This window comes from Gavia stellata, chromosome 5, assembly GCF_030936135.1.
Source record: "Gavia stellata isolate bGavSte3 chromosome 5, bGavSte3.hap2, whole genome shotgun sequence".
NCBI classification, from domain to species: domain Eukaryota; kingdom Metazoa; phylum Chordata; class Aves; order Gaviiformes; family Gaviidae; genus Gavia; species Gavia stellata.
Genome location: NC_082598.1, coordinates 13,738,203 through 13,757,418, shown reverse-complemented (window position 1 = coordinate 13,757,418; position 19,216 = coordinate 13,738,203). Strand labels below are relative to the sequence as shown.

The window sequence follows — 19,216 nt, the reverse complement described above, 5'->3', positions numbered from 1 at the left end:
GGAACCGATACAGACCACAGTACTGGATGTGCAGTCGTGCCTTTTACTCATACAGTTGCAGTGATGGAAAATAGTTGGCTTGCCACCAATAATGATACAGGCTGAGGGATGAAAGGATGCAACCTACAAATCCCACCACAGAAGCCACAATTTTTGTGAAGATCACATCCTTCTACAACTCTCAAGGCTGGTTTGTAAATATAGAGGGATATTGATAAATCTAGTGCATTTCTGAGTTCACTTTATCCTGAAATATGTACAGATTGTTTGTCGCTGCTATAGCAATGATGTTCTCAGTTGGGTGCCACGCTGTGTGCAAGATCTTCTTAGTAAAGTCCAAACTGTCAACACTGATGTCATCTTTCCTCCGTTTGCCTCCGACACAGACCCTCCGGGGCTTAAGAATAGCTCGTGGTTTACTGCTCTCTCGGGATGCCTCCAAGGTAACATCCCGCTTGGTATTTCGGTCAAACATTCGAAAAAAGTTGTTATATGCACCTGTCATTATCACACTGCAGAGAGAGAAAAAACAAAGACAAAATTAAATAGCACCTTGTGGGATGTCTACTAACGTGACTGGATCAGGACACTTGAGCTTTAACCTTAAGATTAGGTATCTTCTGGTTTCAGCTGGGAAAGACTATGAAACAGGATTTTTCCCAGTACTCCCCAGAGTGAATAGTTTTCTTCTACCAGTGTCTTCTCCTTCCCTATTACAGTAGTCAATGAAAATCACAGTTACCCCAAAAGTGGCATCCTGAAGCATGCACAAATGCCAAGACCCTGACATCATGAGCCTGATTTCACAAGACAATAGAAGTAGTATGTTTTAATAAGTTATTTTTAATTACCTTCCAGCTTTTTATGAGCTTTTGAGGGTCATATATTTACAGGCTTTTTTCTTTCTCCAGAGCTTTACCTTTCCTGACAGCTGAGGTTTACCATGATCTCAGAAAAAGCGTTTAAAAAAAATTCCAAGTATTTCAAACCTTGTGATACAATAGCAAGATTTAGTACATAATTATATATTTTAGTGAGTATTGTGAGGAAAGGTGTTTTGAAAGGTTCTGAAAAATCACACTGAGTTTGCACAAGCAAATTTATTTCCAGAATAAACGCTTTTCCCTTCTGCAGCCACAGACCTTAGAAGTCTAGACACCATTAAAATTTGTATCTACAATGCTTCTCAGAAATAGACACACTGATAAATAGGATTCTGTCGTCTCTTGTATGAAGTCTGAATGAAGCTTCAAGTCAGGATATATTTCTGGGTCTGGGAGAAAGGAACAGAAAACATACCTCTAGCTGTATAAAAATTATGCCATTAATCAGCTTGTAGTTTGAAATAATGGATTGCCACTTGCTTCATTCCCCCAGTCCCAAGGGGAGGATATTTTGTCACTAACTTTAATGAATTCAGGATTTCATCCATGGCCCTCAGGTTACTGGATTAGCATAACCATGGGTTTCAGAGCCTTGTTCGAAAGCTCATCCCCTGTGAACTTTTTCCATGTGCGAAGCCAGGACCACGCTCTACTCTCCTGTCTCAGCCCCAAATAGGGTGTTTTTTCTGAATTTTCATGCTGGAAGGGGAATCCACCCTGAACAGTCAGGTCTCCACGGGAGTAGCTGTACAGTTATAAGACTCAGGCAATCAGAAATATTTGCCTTTCTAGTACAGCCCAAGAGAGAGTATTTCCTGTGCTTCGCATATAATAAACTAACATCCATCTCAAATGACATTTACATTGCTTTAGCACTTTGCTGTTGTTTCCCACTTAGGGGGAATCTGTGTCAAGCAGTACACTGGCCAGGAGACCACGGCATACGCAACCATGGGAGAATAAGGCATAAACTATACTCTCTGCCGTACAGACGCTCACTAGCTGATTAGATCAGATGCTCCTGGATTCAGGAGCTGTCTTACACTATGTGCACAGCCTCCAGCCAGTGTTGCCTTGATCTCATTTGGGGCCATTAGGAGCTACTGTAATACAAATGAATAATACACTGAAAAACGCACAAATGGGAGCTGTGCTGCTAACTGCTTTTGCGCTACAGCTACTGAGTGATAGCAGCTCTGCTCGCTTCAGAGCCACTGTAGGGTAACTAGAGCGGGTGAGCTGCATTTGTACGCTGTGAATCACAAGCAGGACTGCCAGCTCCATCCTGCTTCCATGTTTGCTGATGGCATACTGGAGTTTGATGACAGCTAATTCCACACTGAGCTTTTTGCAGCTCCTGAAGTGCTAAAGGGAACTGCTGCAAATCAGATAGGCGTAGCACAGAGACACAGCATGCACTGCCCTCAGCAATAGCTCACCTACAGCCTTCACCCTGTCGAGAGGCTGCTTTCCCGAGGCAGTGTGCTGCCTGCACCGCTGCTCTGCTGCTGAGTTTGGAGATGGGCAACAGAGGCACTTGTCCACATGTCCAGCCAGCCCTGGCAGGGAGCTGCCTTGCTGCTCTCCAGAAGCAGTACCTGCCCTTGGGTTGTCTGCAGTGGGGTTGCCCTTGCCTTCCCCACCCACAAAGACCTGGCACAACCCTGCATAGTAAGGCACAAGTTAACCATCTCACAAGCTAAAAAAACCCAAAAGAGTCAGTGTGACAGCTTGATAAAATGTATCCCAGAAGCTGCAGAAAGCCTACTGATGAAGATCAGTGCCCATTACAGAAATTGAACCAACAGCAGTAAATCTAATGTTTCACTCCTTCCAAATCACCGTGTCTTGTCGTTACGGCTCCTGCTGTAATGATTATTCACAACATGAAAAAGTCAAGGTTATTTTGTATCTCAGTGCTAACATACACAATCTGTGATGCAAACAGCCCAGCGCAATACCGTGTTTCCCCCCTGCCCGCCCCCTCCCAGCAAAATTTTGAAACAGGTTCATAATGCTGGGGCAGCCTGTGCCATGGGCTGCAGAGCTGTGGTTCTCAGGGGAATGAGGAGCATCCCTCCTGATGAAGGCAGGAACTGTCAGGGGAGCAGTTTTCATGCAGGCAGAGTACCAGTGCACCAAATGCACAGAGAGGTGTTTGTCAAGAACCTTATTTTAGGAGGTTTTGCTTGCGGTAAAACTGCCTTTACAGTCCACTTGCTTTTTAATTTCTTGAACTTTCGCATATTTTTAAAAGTCTGCTTTTTTTGGTTGGATTTACTGCAGTTATTTTTTTTAACATATGTAGATGACTGCTTTTCATGGTGGCCCATTTTTTCTGCAGTTTAATGGCTCAGTAAAAAATAGCATTATGTAAATGAGAAAGTGCCCATTCTTGTTCAAGGTCACAAACACAGATGGATTATAACCTTACCTGCTGCTTAAAATAACAATAAAAGAGAGCGAGAACTAGATGTAAGCCTGCATTTCCAATTCAGGAAAATAAAATATACAATAATGGAATGTATGCAATAAGGAGAATTTTTTTATATATATAAAAATAAAAAACTGTAGCTGAGTCTAGGAAGAGTCTGTTCTATATTTCCAGACTTGTTGCTCCACAGAGCAGTGTTACAACGAGTGCTTGCACAACACTCTTGGAAGCAAGGCTGGTTCAAGAAACCAAGCAAAGCTCCCCCCGGCCACCCCAATTCCCCACACTAATTCATGCGTGTAAGGGAGCAGCCCTGAAAAGCTCTAACAGCCTTTAATTTTACTCAGAAAGCAGGTTTACAAGTTGTGCCACCCCACAGTCAGAGGTACTGTCATCTCATCCATGCAGGGGTATTTAGGACGCAGAACACACTCCAGTGCACCCTGAGAGGCAGCGTACTGATAGCTCAGGCTGGAGCAAAGCTGCTGATAGACTGCACTCAGCTCAAACCACCACAGCTACAAGGCAGCATGATTTAAAAAAATTATTTAAAAAAGGCAAAAAAAGCAAAAAAGCAGGAAAAAACCCCAATGGCAGCAACATGGCTACCATTGCCTACATTTCACGCATCGGCAGCCTACCTGGTGCTCTGGAAGGAGAGGCAACACCCCGTATCTGCAGGACTCCAAATGCATTCGCACAGCTCCACGCTAACCCTCCTGCGCTGCCCCACGAGGGGAACACGTTTTCCTCTCCGCATGGTGCTGCTCTGCAGAGCACACGAAGTACTCTGCGCTCCCTTTTTTAGAGCTGCTCCAAGCAAGGTCTGACGGTTTCTGACAATTCTTCAAATGTGCGTGTTTTGAGCAACAACACAAAATGCTACTAATTCCTCCAGCCTGCACTGACACTGGGGCATTCTTGCTTATTAATGACACAATCTGAGGCATCTCACTGCCAAGCTTCAGTCCTCACACGGGGGTCACAATGGCCTGAAGTCTTACCCATTTTTTTTTTTTCTTTACAAGCAAGACAAATGTATTCTTACAGAAGGTAGAAGCAGGAGAAACCTCCAGTACAGTCCAATCCTACTTCTATTATATTGACTTTTCTTCTTACTCCCTTCCTAGTTGCTATTCTGTTCTCTTCTTCTCTTTCTTCCCCTACAATCTTGATGCTGGTCTTTACCACACTTTCCAGTTAGGTTTTCTTTTCCCTTCCCCTCTTCCTCCTCCCCACCTCTTTTTCCATTTCCCTCTACCCTGCTCCACAGTTTTTAAAAAACCACTGTATCTGCTTCTCTCTCCTGCCAGTGAGGTGTCCTCCCTAGCTTCATCCTCTGGTCCCTGCTCTGTCTTGTCTCTTTTGCTTCACTCTACTTCCCTTTCTCTGCTCCTTATTTTTTCCTCTCATCTCTTCATTTTACTCTTGGAGGTCTCACTGCTCACCCTTTCTTTGCCATCTCCCACTACCTCCAATCTTGCTTACTCTCACAGACAACTTGCTCAGCCCTTGAGGGCTTTGGGCTTCCATCCTCACCTTCTCCTTTGGGCTGAACATGACAACCAGTAGTTGTACCACTGATGTTTAATTTAGGGACAGAGTTTTAGGGTCTACAGCACCACTCTAACAACTACTGATGCCTTCAGCATCTTTAAGCATCTTAATACCTTAAAACATCTGGCTCTCAATATTTTGGTTTTGGTAATGACTGTTAAATGAAATGCTTCAGTACATGGCTTCCCTCTCTACAGTTCTGCTTCTGTTGGAAGGTCAACAAATACCCTACTTCACCAACCTTAAGGGCATCTGAATAGGACTTCATCATTTGTACTAAATTTCAATGAGATCTTCCACAATATTTTTTAGGCACTGAGATTTCATCAGACATGTCACTCACTAAGAATTATTGTATCTCTGTCTTTCTCATATCTGTTATTTCCATACTTCGTGCAGATTTCTGTATTGCAAGCCGAGCTCTTAAATGTCATCCATGTTTCACTAGCATGTGTACCAGTGCAGAACGCACATCTGCAGTCTCCTGGGACTGACAAGCAAGGTCCACCAGATCTGGTTTTGTGACAAGCTGACCTTATGAGAAGAAAGGATTGGTTCCAGGAAAACTCTTCAAAAACATTTTTCATGGGAATGAAAAATGAGATTTATTATGACAAAGGAAAAGGAGGAAGCTCTGGTGCAAACAGTGGGGGCCTATTGGCATACTGAGGAATTTTCATTTATTCTGCGCTGTGTGAAGCAACTGACTTCCCATCACAAAGAAGGAACTTCTTTAAACCTCCTGGGTAGTATGCTGATTGGAAAGCTTGAGACACCGGATTCAGGGTTGTGGCACTCCTTTACAGCTGGCTGGGATAAGACTGGGAATAAGAACAGGGGATCCCCAAGTCCTTCCAAGCTAATATTTGATGAGCCTTGAGAACAAAATGATGTCTTCTAGCTCTCCAGCATGGAGCGTGCTGCCAGACAGGAATAGGCTGTTAACATCTCATCTACTGGGACCTGCCAACTCCCCCTGATTAGAGTGAAGGCTGATGGATATTCAGTGGGATGAGTGACAGTTCATCAGGAAAGGACTGACTGAACAGTTGTATGTGACTTCACTCATCTGCTTACAGCTTATCACTTATCATGATGGTATTCAGAAGTCTCCCTGGAAGGGTTCCCATACACACATTCATTTGAAATCTTAAAAAAAAGAACAGTAATTAAGGTATTCACTTACTACCACGTCGAATTACTACACTATTTTTTTCTTTTACTGGCTTCTCCTGTAACTGACAACCAGCTCCATAAGTGCTAGTTTTTGAGGTAAAACTGAAGTAACAAAATGGGTATGGTTGACAGTGAGAATAAAACAGTGCCTTGCAGGTCATTATTAAAAGACCTGACTTCAGAAGTAAATGGAAGCACTAAATTTAATTGGTGTATAAATAGGGCTCACATATTCTGCGTAGTCATGTAATGATGTATATACAATAAAGATGGCATGATTTTAATGTAATATACTCAACTACAGATAATATGTGCTCATCTGGCTGAATTAGTGTAAGACCCCTGCTTGACTCCCTCCCCTGACCACTGCTGTTGCCAAAGTACACAGTGATTAATGTGCCCTTCAGCAAATGAGATCAGCTCTGTCTGATCGTATTAGTTCCTGTTCATTGGAGTAACTGAGCATCAATCACGTTCTAATCAGAGCTCACGTACATTGATTTTTTTTGTAAACAGCCTCAGCATCAGGTTCTATCACAGCCTAGATTAACTCCTTAGTAATGACAAAAATGAATAAAAAGTATTTTCACCTAAATAATAAATATGCTTTCATTTTTAACTGAACAATCCTGTCACTTTAAATTGTCATTGCAGCTTTAAAGTCTGCAAAAGATAAAAATAACATGTTCAGAACTGCAGCTATTATTGTTATCTATACATATTTATAATATAAATACTGTATTGCAGCATCTCTTAAGAGTACCATTGTTAACAGGCATTGCTTAGTTTTAGCAGTAGTCCTTTTTAAAAGAATACATACCAAAAGAATCAAATTAAGTGACCTTACTATACAAATGAACTGTTCTTTAAGAGTTACTTGTACCCAAATATAACTTAAATTATGATCCACCAAAAAAAATAATCCTTGTAGTGTGTAGCAAAACAATACAATACTTGTCATATACAGAAGCAAGAGGCTCAGAAGAGTGAATGTTCATCAAAAAATGAACATCAGTGCTGATACATTTGACTCTTAAAAAGAAACAACTAGATTAAAGAGAACCCTTATCTTTTGTCAAATGGAGCTCGCTACTCTAACAGTTTCTTACAGTCAAGAGCAGCGTATTGTGTTTAGTGACAGATTTGGTAATTGTGCCTGACCAACAACGTCCCAGTGTCTGGGCAGTACAATAAATGAAGCCCCCACAATCTAATGTTCCCACTTAATAATTACTCACTGCCTTCATCTTTCTGAGCTGTCAAGTAGGAATGAAAATATTATGCTCACTTTAAATCCTGATATTGAATAATATTTCTATTATTACCAGGCAACTATCCAGAGAGTGGTCTTACGGCACTAATGAGGACAGCAGCATTTCATTCAACTACAGGAGAAAGACTCTGGCCCTGGGAACATGTGGCTGTCCATCCTGTACAACGCACTGGGAATTTCCATCAAGGATAAGCAAAATGGTTTGAAAGGACTTGAAAAGCCCTGAATCTTTGTCAAAATTTCACAATATCTAAATGATTTGATTATGTGGTTCTCCTGTGACAGATTGAGGCAGGAATCAGCACCATCCGTATTTCCAAGAAAGGCTTTTATTTTGATATTTCCAGTAGGACCAAACTCAAGCAGTAACCAGTCTACTGAGACAACCCTCTGCTAAAATATCCATTCATGCATGGGTGTGGGAGGTTCAGAGAGAAGCTCCAAAACCTGGATCTTCCCCTAAAACTTCCGTGGGTCATTTCCACTTTCTGAACATATCACAGTAATTTCCACATCAGCTGGTGTCCGAGTTGCAGTCATAGCAATCTGGGAAGGACTTTGCTCAGTGTAGTCCACCTATGTCATTTTAAATGGCCAGCAGTCTGTATCACAGGGGATACTCAAAGCTGAGTTAATCCCTGTCAGAAAACACATTGCCCTGGCTTGCAGACAACAGAGATAATGGTAGGATATTGTTTCATTTGCATAATAAACGGTACAAGGTAAGTTTTATTTTTTAGTAAAGACAGAATCTCTCCATTGGGCAGGTAAAGGAACTGAGTAGTCCAAAGAGAAGATGCCCCTTGCACAGTGTACAGCATTACACTTTACCTGCATTTGTGGAACACAGGACTGGAAGAGACCTTGTTCTGCACTTCCAAGTTCAGACACTTGTCGTTTTATCCAATGTCTCATATAACTGCTTTCACAAATTTCCTGAGCACCATCATCAAAACAGTTGGGCTTCTTACATCTCCACTACTCAGGACAGGAAGGCTGCTCCACACTGTCACTGTCTGAGCAGGTATGAACTATCTCTAATTTCCAGGCTCTAATTACCTGTTGTCACTCAATACGTATTTGCTGTTGTGTCATTATCATGCATATTTATCTTAGCTAGATTCTCTTCCTCCCTATGTATACCTCCTTGATATACTTACGAGAAGCAAGTATAATCTTGGCTTCTCTTTTGCTAAGCTGATCAAAACCAAACTCCTGCCCTCTCTTTAGAGCTGCTGTCCATTCGCGCGATTAGTTCATCCACCTTAGAGATGAGGGACAAGAAATGTGTAACTGCAGTCCAAAGGTCGTTGAATAAGACTCTAACATAATGTCACCGCTACTCCTTTCTCTGCTGGACATCCCAGTCTTGCCCATTCAAGGATCACATTTGCCTTTTTCACAGCTGCCCCACACTATGTTTCATAGTCCTTGCCCAGTCCAGGGGGGCAGGCCTGCTTCAAATACAATGAGATGGACCATTTTTCTCTTTCCCAAATGAGAGGCTAAGTGAGCTGAAGGCACAGTTCCAGCCTCTCAGCGAGTGCCAAACTTTTGTCTCTTGGCTCCTAGCACTGCTGAGCCAGAAGTCACGGTGTGCCATTCAAAATTGGCTCCTGTGCCCTCTTTCACATGTATTTTGTAGACTGCTAATCCCTTCCACAGTCACCTACTGTATGAATGTCCCTGTGAGTTGTTTCCAACTGATAAGATGAAGCTTTATGTTTTCTTTTAACTAAAATCCTCACCTTGCATTATACTCTTGGACTTCATCCATTTTTATTATCCCAGTCCTCTCGGCTGCTCAGTTCTTCCAGTACAATATTCCTACTCCCCAAAGTACTGCCACCATTTGCTAACATTATGGCATTAGCACATTTCATCCTTGCTTGTGCTCTCTGACTTGTTGTGCCAATATTTATTATGAAAATATTCAACAATGTCCAAGATAAAAACCAAGACCTCTCCTTCAGTGCACAGGGAAAGGGACTGCTCTGATGGGGGTAGGTATCAGAAGAAACTGTCATTTATGTCAGTGGGAAGGTGGCAGAAGTTTGTGGAGAATCAGTGGGTGCTTGTGACTGCCTTTCCTCGCTCCCTGTTTCCAGTAAATGAACTGGATTTCTGAGGCAGCTCATGTGTAAATACAGCATCACACAAGCTTCCTTAGTGTGTTGGTGGGGCTGTGCAAGTTGGCAGCATTCTTTTGACTTTTGCAGCCTACTTACGATTTTGGTGAAAACGGACAGAATTTGAAGGGTTTCTTCCCCCCTAAGGCATGAGCTAAGATGAACAAGGTATGCATCATGTCTAATGAGATCAGAGACAACTGCACCAATATCCAAACACCTTTTATCAACCTGAGCACTGATATGTGAAGATGTAAATTGATGTGGAAAATAACCACGCATAACACTTTACTTTCTGATTGCTCCCCATCATATGGGAGCTCTTTTTCTAAATGAAGACAGTGATGGACATAAGGATGGATTACCTGTCTGATCCATTCCATGCACATTCAAACTTGTCAAAGATGCAGTCATTTTCATAGAGGGAACACAACTTGCTCCTAAGGTAATCATGGACCTGTTTCAAAGAAAATAACTGTTGTTATTCTTGAAATAAAACAAAATATAAAACTCTAAAATAAGCCCCCCCACTCTCTGCTTTATCTCCCACATTCACTTTCAAAATATGCTGCACAGATTGGTAGCTTTGCAGAAGATACTGTGTTAAACTTTAAAGAAGCTATCTGTACTTTTCCACAGCCCAATTAACCAGGTGCTACAAAATTATTGTTGCAGGAGGGCATGAAGCATACCTCCCTCAGCAGGCTGCAGACCACCCCTCTTCAACATATTTGTTTCCTGCTTCGGTGATTTTCTCAGTGCTAGCCTAATTCCCAAAGACATTTCACCAGCTGATACCCTAGATGTGCTAATTAATGTGCAAGAAATCTAATTTAAATAGTAACAAAAATGTCATATTCCAAGATGAGTGGACTCTCACTTGTGGCAGAAAGAACTTGGCTCTATTAAAAGAACCTGTAGTGGATGGTATTACATATATTTGGGTAAGGTATTTCAGAAGCCAAATACAGTACAAGATTGCAGTTGCACAGGCTGCAAATTGGAACACTAATTTAGCCCAAGGGTATCTCCTATTCAGCTGAGTCTTAAAAACAACATCGTGTATTCTCACTTACATACTTGAAAAGCGGGACTAACCAGCAGAAGACCTCTCCTCTGGGCCACACATCTCTGCTGAACAAGGGTTATCATAAACAGACAGATCTCATGCAAACTGTTTCAATCCTTTGCTGAATTTGATTGGTTTTCCTTCTGGATGATTGGTTTCATTCCGCAAGGAAATAATGAGCTAGAAAATCCCTGCCTAGACGAATTTACTAACGCACTTTCACTCCTGATGTTTTCTTCTAGCTGTGTAGAAGTGTAGAAAGTGTAAAACAAAGACATGGGGATGGCCTCTCAGAGCACACATACCAATCCAATAGCCGAGGGGCATAATTTAGCTCTGGCATACAGAGGTACTGGTTCTTGCACGTCCAGGGAGACTGTTCCTGCTCATGATGCTCAGCATCCTCCTTGGGCCTGAGGGCATAAACATTTCTTCCAGAAAGATAACTTCTATCAAGACCAGACAAGGGACAATGACCTTTCACTTCTATTTTCTTTAAACTAACCCATTTTCAATAGCCAAATTGTACAGTATCCTAAGAATATTTGGAACGTAAGGCTATTAAGGATTATAAATTTTAGTCACGGATCAATTCTCATTAACAGATGAGTGAACACTGAGCTGCGTATCAGCAGATAATGTCTTATACAGTAAGTAATAGGCAAATGGTAGATGCAGATAAAACATTTCACAATTAAATGCATTTACCCTCATGGTGAGTAACAGGTCAGAATGCTTTTAGTACTGATGCAGTTTCTTGCACACTCTGCAATTAAATCCTTTCATTTTCTCTTTACTTAAAGCCTTTTTATGTTAGCAGTGTCATTTGTTACAGAACTGGAGTTCTTTCCTCTATCAACTTTATGAGCTCCCAACACTTGGAAGAAATAAAAAGGTTAGGTAAGGCAGAAGGAAGTAGATCACATTTGCCTCATTGACTGTCATTTCTAGGTCTTCCTCTTGTCACCATTTCCAGCAGCCATCTGTCATGATCACTGTCATGTATACACCCTTTGCGAAGTGTGTCCAACTCCACAGTTCGGAGCTGTGCCTTTCTATCTGTGCCTTTTCTGTCAAAAAGCATTTTGAAGTTCCTCTCTCAGATTTCTTACTGATCTCTTCAAGGTCTCAGCTCCTTTTTCTTGACTGAGGCTGCCTGCAAACATGTACTACTGCCTTCAACAACCAGCTTGCTCTTCATGTGGACCCTCTACCACCTTTGACCACATTCAGGCCCTCAGAATGACTATAAAAAAAAAACTAACTGGAAGAAACACTTAGAATCATAGAATCACTTAGGTTGGAAAAGATTTTTAAGATCATCAAGTCCAACCGTAAAGCTAACGCTGCCAAGTCCACCACTAAACCATGTCCCTAAGTGCCTCATCCACAGGTCTTTTAAATACCTCCAGGGATGGTGACTCCACCACCTCCCTGGGCAGCCTGTTCCAATGTTTTTGGCCACTCTCTCAGTAAAGAAATTTTTCCTAATATCCAGTCTGAATCTCCCCTGGTGCAACTTGAGGCCATTTCCTCTTGTCCTGTCGCTAGTCACGTGGGAGAAGAGACCAACACCCACCTCTCTGCAACCCCCTTTCAGGTAATTGTAGAGAGCGATGAGGTCTCCCCTCAGCCTCCTCTTCTCCAGACTGAACAACCCCCATTCCCTCAGCCGCTCCTCATAAGACTTGTGCTCCAGACCCCTCACCAGCTTCGTTGCCCTTCTCTGGACACGCTCCAGCACCTCAATGTCCTTCTTGTAGTGAGGGGCCCAAAACTGAACACAGTATTTGAGGTGCGGCCTCACCACCGCCGAGTACAGGGGCACGATCACCCCCCTGCTCCTGCTGGCCACACTGTTTCTGATACAGGCCAGGATGCTGTTGGCCTTCTTGGCCACCTGGGCACACTGCTGGCTCATATCCAGCCAGCTGTCAATCAACACCCCCAGGTCCTTTTCCGCTGGCTTAACATTTAATTTTCACCTTGTTTGCATGTTCATCTGCCACTACCAATTGAGGGTAAAATCAGATTTGCCTCGTCTGTTACATATTGTTCTTACCACATATGAATAGTACTAGAATCCCAACCAAATTAATTCCTAACTAATTACCATAGGCATTCTCCTTTTCTTCATTGCACTGTTTTAGGTCAGACCTTCATGGAACTATCTAGTCATTCTATGCTCCAGCCTAACACAGCAACATGATTACATGGGGAGATACTTCGCTGGGACTGAATAGTCACAATTGGGAAGTGACACATTAGTCCAAATCCCTATGCAACAGACCCTGCCAAAAGTGGATCAAGCGATTATCAGCTACGAACTGACCACCTGTGGTTGCTGCTGGTATGATTCTGCTGGGGTAATTCACCTGGGCAGCATCAAAAGAGTATCCCGTGAGGCAGGGCGGCTGCCTTGCAGCTTTCAAGCACTGGCCATTTCACTGTCTTGCTCTTCTAGTGCTGTCCAGTGCACCATACTCTGCCCTTTTTTCTTTTACGTGAAGCATAAACAGCAGAAAATCATGTTGAATCACTGTCAGCAGATAAAGTGTTTCAGCAAGGCTGCTCTATGAAATAGCATTCTTTTAGCCACAGCATTGATAAGGAAAAGAACTTGCATGAGGAATTCGATTTTTTTTGATACTAAGATTGTAACCTGATAATGAAGCAGTACAGTAATAGACTTTGCTCTTTCTTACAACCCTGTGGGGAAATCTCCTGTTGTGACCCTCTTCATGAATCTCCCAGCTAGACAATATCTAAGTGGCTATCATGCACTGGAAGAAATGAGAAATTAAATATTTTAATTAATATCTTTTAATCCTTTAATGATATACATGTCATCATAATCATGTGGATACATAACTGAAAACATTAGATTTATTTGTTGCCTTTGGGTGATCCACCACAAAAAACTTTTTGAGAGATTTCCAAGTTTATATATGAGATTTATGTGTATGAGAGAGAGATACCTCTAAGACAAATTATTTAAAATAGTAATTTAAACCATTTTTTTCTTAACAACAGAATTCTCTACTTTCTGCAGTTGAAAAACATCAAAGGTTGCCCAGACGAGCTGGACTGTGTGAATCCTATGCAGTCCTGTGCTATTGGCTTCCTAGGGCCCCTGAGTTCCAGATTCTCCTTTAGCCCACTGCAACACTCAGCAATGCATCTGTATACTCTCTACAGGGCACTGGAAAAGTATTTGAAAATGAAATGCAATCCATAGGTTAAAGTAAGGCAGCAAGAACATTGTTATATTTGCAGGGTTTTTGTTGTTGTGGGTCTTTTTTTTTTTTTTAATAAGCTTCTGATTGCACCAATCAGTATTGAAAAATTTACATTATACTCATTTTCCACATCTCGGCATGGAGATACATAACTTTTTAATTGGCCCTACTGTTGGGTGTCAGACTGATTTAAAGGTGGCCAGCTTGTTTCACAGCTACCTACATCAGGACATAAAAGCAGATGTCAAAGTCAAGACAAACAGGTTGGCTTGACCAGCTAATTCCTCTCCAGGGACAAGGTTGCCTACTCCGTTAGCATAAGTATAAAATAATATATTACCTAAGTTCCTAAAATCTAAGATACGCTTCTGTTATATAAAACGCAGTGTCGCCCTTACCCTCCCACTTCATTTTCACAGCGTATCAACGTTTCTAACACGTTTAGCATTACAAGTACAGACATTTTCAGAGCAAACCCAATTCTGTAGTTTTAAAGGTATATAGGCCCAGACTTTCCAATGCTAACAAGAGACACACAGAAGAGTATCCACCGAAATGTAACGGGTGCATTGGAAAACACTGAGGCCCACTTTGTTTACTAAACACTAGCTAATAAACACCTCCAATGTTTCTGATGTCAAATTTTGATTGTTTTGACAAGTCACACTACCAAACTCTCATTACATGTTATTTTAAAACCAGTCTTAATGATAGTTACTGTGAGCTCTTGTACACCACCTGCCATTATACAGACACAGAAAACAAGGGATTGTTCCACCAGTGTCGTAGGACTGTCTCTACGTAAGCAGTACGAGCCAGATGAATGACATTTTTCCTACTTTGCATGCTCTTCTGTAGTAGCTTAACAGTTTTTTCTCCTAGCATTTTCACAACAAGCAGTTTCTGTGTCACAGACATATTGTCCTTCTTCAAGGCAGAGTCAAAAAATGTAAGCTCAGCCCTCTACTGCCAAACAGAACAGATGTCAGAGTACAAACTCTGCGTTGGCTGGAGCCACTGGCATTTTGTCTGGGTAACATCACAACGAATTCAGGCAACCAGATGTGTCTGTCTGGCATTGGCAAACTGCTGTGTCAGCGGTGATGTTAGGGTTTAACACTGATGGCTTCTAGAACTAGGCACAAGGGAGAAATGCATAGATGAAGTTTTAAAAAAAAGTTTTAAAATTACAAAGGTGTAACCTCTCAGCAGTCCCAGTGGGAGCAGAACGCTAAGCAACTCACAAAATCCTTTCCTCAGTTTCTTTTAAATGTTAATAGTGAAATACATAATTTTAAAACAGGTGCCAAAGTGAAGAGATTATTTCCCTTGTTAGAAGCATTGTTTCTTTCAAGAGCCCAATCCACAGTGACTGTTCCCCTGACTCCCCAGGCATTACACTTCCTTACTGTTGCTGAAATTGCCCTTTTGCAACTACAAGAACGCTGCTATAAGGTTTTTAACCACCTTGATTATCAGCTCTCTTAGCTAGCTGCTTCTCAGACCAAGCAATGAGAAGTTTGGGAAAACATTCAGTTTTTGAACAGAGATGCTTTTATATTGCTGCATTTCAAGACGTAGGAGATACCTACTTGGTATGTTTCTACGGGCTTTGTTTCCATGTTCAGATCCCAAACCTTGACAGTGAGGTAATCTCTTGTTAGCATGTATCTACCGCTGTGACTGAATTTGACATCTGACACTGAAGAGATAATTTCTGAAAAAAATGATCTGTTACTGGGGTCTTCTGGTTCTTCATAAACTGTTCAAAGAAAAAGAAGCAAGAGAGAAATTAGAGTTCTACCAAAAAAATGCTCTGTTGTACAATCTTTACTGTGAATTTCTTGTGAAACAATGTAGTTCAATGTACCAATGAACATGATATAGAATTAATTATATGCCCAGCACTTAATTTATTCTTTTATCTTTATATAAAAATACAAAATGTAAGCTTTAAATATTACAATAATTAACCTTATAGCTATGGGCCCCAAGCATCGCTTTGGGAAATGACGTAACTGCACCAGTTAGTTGACTACAGCTACCTATAGCAAGGCAGTTCATCTGTGGTCATCCTTTCTGGGGTCCCCATGTCCTGTTTTCTGGCCTAACCAAAAATCAGGTGTCCCTGTCACATGAAAGGTGTACATGTGGTCTCACAATGCTCTTGGCATCCGTGGGAAGGGTGGTTACTCAAAGCCTGCTAGCTGCCAGAACCAGCTGGCCAGTCTGCAGGCTACTCACTGGTCATGTCTGGTACACGCTGGTTAGCTGATCTGTGCGCTGCACGATCCAACAAGTCAGGGGATCATGAAATATTAGTTACAGTACCTCCATACAGGGAAATCTAACTCTTGTAGCTAGGAGGTTGGTCATCCCTGTTCAACTGCGTATAATAATGATACTGGATGACTCACACTGAATTGCAAGAACTTGAAACAACTGGTATTAGTGGGCTCTGCTTCATCTTTTACAAGTCCACTTCCCACCAAGGTCTCTTCACCCTTCTCCAAAAAGCCTGCACTAACTCTAGCCCTGCCTACCAGGTGCCTAGAGCAACTCTGTTAAAAATCATTCCTTATGTGAGATAATCTGAGAGGTGCAGTGTTGAGATATATTGAATTAGTGATGCATTACAGGATAGCATTCAGATTTTGCTTTCTTCCCTACTGTTGATAGACTGTGGCCCTGTGATCCAAATGACCTCAGATGGTGAACTTTAGTAGAAAGTTAGGCTTTCGGGGTCTTTCAGTTGTCAGCAAAATCAGTGGGGTTTTGGCACCTATGTCTAGAATATTCTTTGAAAATTGGCAATTTAGTGAGTGCCATTTTCAAGTTTCAAAAGCAGGTAAAGAAAAGCCATGTGATGAGTCATGAAAACATGTTGAAAGTAGAACAACTTTTTAATGTTAGTCAAAACAGAGTTTTTTGTGTAGTCCACTGGAACATTTCTCTCTCAATTAATTTATCTATGACTATGGTTCAGACTGTTGAAAGCAACAAGGTTACAGTTTCCATCAGGTGAAATCATGTTCTACTTAAAGTTAAGGGTGAGTACGTGGGCGAAGTATGCGGGGTAATACCAAAAATTATGGGCAATTTTCTTTGGGGGTGGGCAATGGAATAGAGTCAGGCGTGCACATGAGAATAAGGTCTATATTTGAACACGTACCACATATCTAAATGGCAATGAACTATTTCAAAAAGGGGGAAAAAACTTTTCTTTTCAGACAGACTGTAAACGAACAACTTTAAATAGCTCTTTAAAAATTTGCCTAGACATTCTGCACAGCAGGTATTTTGTAATTATCCTGTCAGATTTTCAATAGAAGTCTGACAAGCACAAAGCAATTATCATTTCTCATACCTCTTCCCTTTAATCTGTCCAAACTATGTACTTGGCTGGCAGGAGTTTCATCCTCCTGAAGTTGCTATTAAAACCAGGAAAGAAAAAAAAACAAACCACACTAACTGAACTATACCTTCATTTATAGCTGAGATATATTTTCCTGGCTCTATGCATCTCATCCAACTCCCAATGATTAGAAGAGTAATAATATTTGTACCTGAATACTCTGTATTTTGTTAATTAATGAGATTAAACCATTTCATCCCTTATCTGCACTATTTATTGCTTTTCTATCCTTACTGCAGTAAGTATTAGAAAGACTTAGATTCATTAACTGCAGAAACTAATGCAGGCATGAAAGCCTCATATCACTACAAAAAGAAAAATAGTGGTAGAAATTTTAGTAGCATCAATTCTTTGCATATAGTTCCTATAGTCAGCATAACCAAGCCAGGAAAATTGTTAAAGGAAATTAAGCAGCAGCTCCCAGTGTTACAGAGAAAGCTTAGCAACTAGCAGCACATGCTTGAGCAACCGGAACAAAGCATTGGCCTCAGGAAACGAAGGTGAGATATAGTGTCCTTGGGTCTTAGCTATTTCTGGTTTAGCATATGACATAAGGTTATGCATACACTGCGAAAAAGCACAGTCTTCATTCAGTTTGGCTAATACAAGTTGAGTAATAGGAAACAGGACAGCAGTGACAGCCATGTGACTTGGACCTCAGTTCAGGCAAGAAATTCAAATTCAACCCTGGCCTCTTCAAGCTGATAGGAGAAAACATGCTGCTAGCCCACCATTCGTGAAATCAGGTTTGCCAGCCTGCACTGGAAACACACTTTCTGTTCATTACAGCTTAGACTTATCTTTTGGAGGCCGCTCTTACGCCAGGAGGCAATCAGCACCCAAAACATGAGACTTCAAATCTAGCTTACTTTTCTATATTTAAAGAAATCTTGTTAGACCAGGACTTGGAATCAGAACTTTACCGAGATTCGATTACAAATTCTATTATACTCCTCGATTAAATTCTTGATTAACTTCTTAATAACTAACTTTTGCCATGAAAAAGGGTATTTAACTTTCATTAATATTGTTCTTGATAACCTTCACGGTGCTAAATATAAGAAAGACACAAAGCTACCTGTCTAGTTGCAAACTAATGAGGACAGCAATCTCGAACAGTGCGGTGTGCTGAGCTTTCACATGACACTGCTCAGACTGAAATACGACCTTGATGACAGGATTGTGGAATAGAGAAATATCATGGGATTATAGAGGGAAGCTGAGCATATCTCTGAGTACAGCCAGTGTTGGAGAGGAACCTCCAAGCAAGATGCCATTCCTGCCCCTTACTCTACTGGCAAATACATGGGTAAGCTGTGAAGTCTGCTTAGGGAAATAAAAATGCTCAATCCCTTTCTGCAAGCTTCCTGCTCACAAGTTAAAAACCAGGGTAGTTCTTCACAGAAGTAAGTCCAGACTTTGGAGAGAAGGATGGGTTGGGTGAAGGATACTTGCCAGAGCACTGTTTTCTGAAACCTGAAGAAAATCTGTGGCATAAAAATATGCTGCTTCTTTCTGAAAAGGAACTGCCATCTGCTGAAAAACAAACTCTCCTCTCTTGTGAAAAAACATTCTTAGTGTTCCTTGAATTTCTCTGATCTAATGTACATGTGGAGACGCTCCTTAAAAATCAGTGGATAGAAAAGGCATCTCTAAAGTGTGCATTTATCATGTAGAAATATAAGCAGATGTCTAAATTAAAAAAAAAAAAAAAAAAAGCCAGGAACAGCTAGAGTGGGTGGGAAAGTCCATCTCACTCAGCTTCCCCTCCAGACACTGGCCAAACGAAAGCAGACGCCTCGGGCAGTAGCTAAGAGTGTGGTGCACAGGCACTTCGCACTGACACCCTTGTGGCTCTCATCAAGCCGGTGAGTTGCACTCTGGCTGTTGTAGGTGCTGCCACTGCAACTTCCCACTTATTTTAATATGGGCCTGATTCCACAAACATGAAAGCTATACATTTTGGACAAGACACATCCAATAAAGGGGAAAAAAACCCAAACAAACTAATCTTCAAGTTCAATTCTAAACAAGAACTAA

The 19,216-nt window shown here is 41.4% G+C and overlaps 1 protein-coding gene across 2 annotated transcripts in view; it reads right to left on the bottom strand.

Annotated features, from left to right (window-relative positions):
• Positions 1-220: 220 nt before the first annotated feature.
• Positions 221-19,216, bottom strand: part of PPP2R2C (protein phosphatase 2 regulatory subunit Bgamma) — a 145,508-nt gene continuing 126,512 nt past the window's right edge. For both annotated transcript variants that reach the window (XM_059817674.1, XM_059817673.1), the window contains 3 exons: positions 15,354-15,523; positions 9,819-9,910; positions 221-512 (listed from right to left, as the gene is read on the bottom strand). In XM_059817674.1, the coding sequence (XP_059673657.1) occupies positions 221-512; positions 9,819-9,910; positions 15,354-15,523 (554 nt within the window). The remainder of the gene's footprint in view (positions 513-9,818; positions 9,911-15,353; positions 15,524-19,216) is intronic.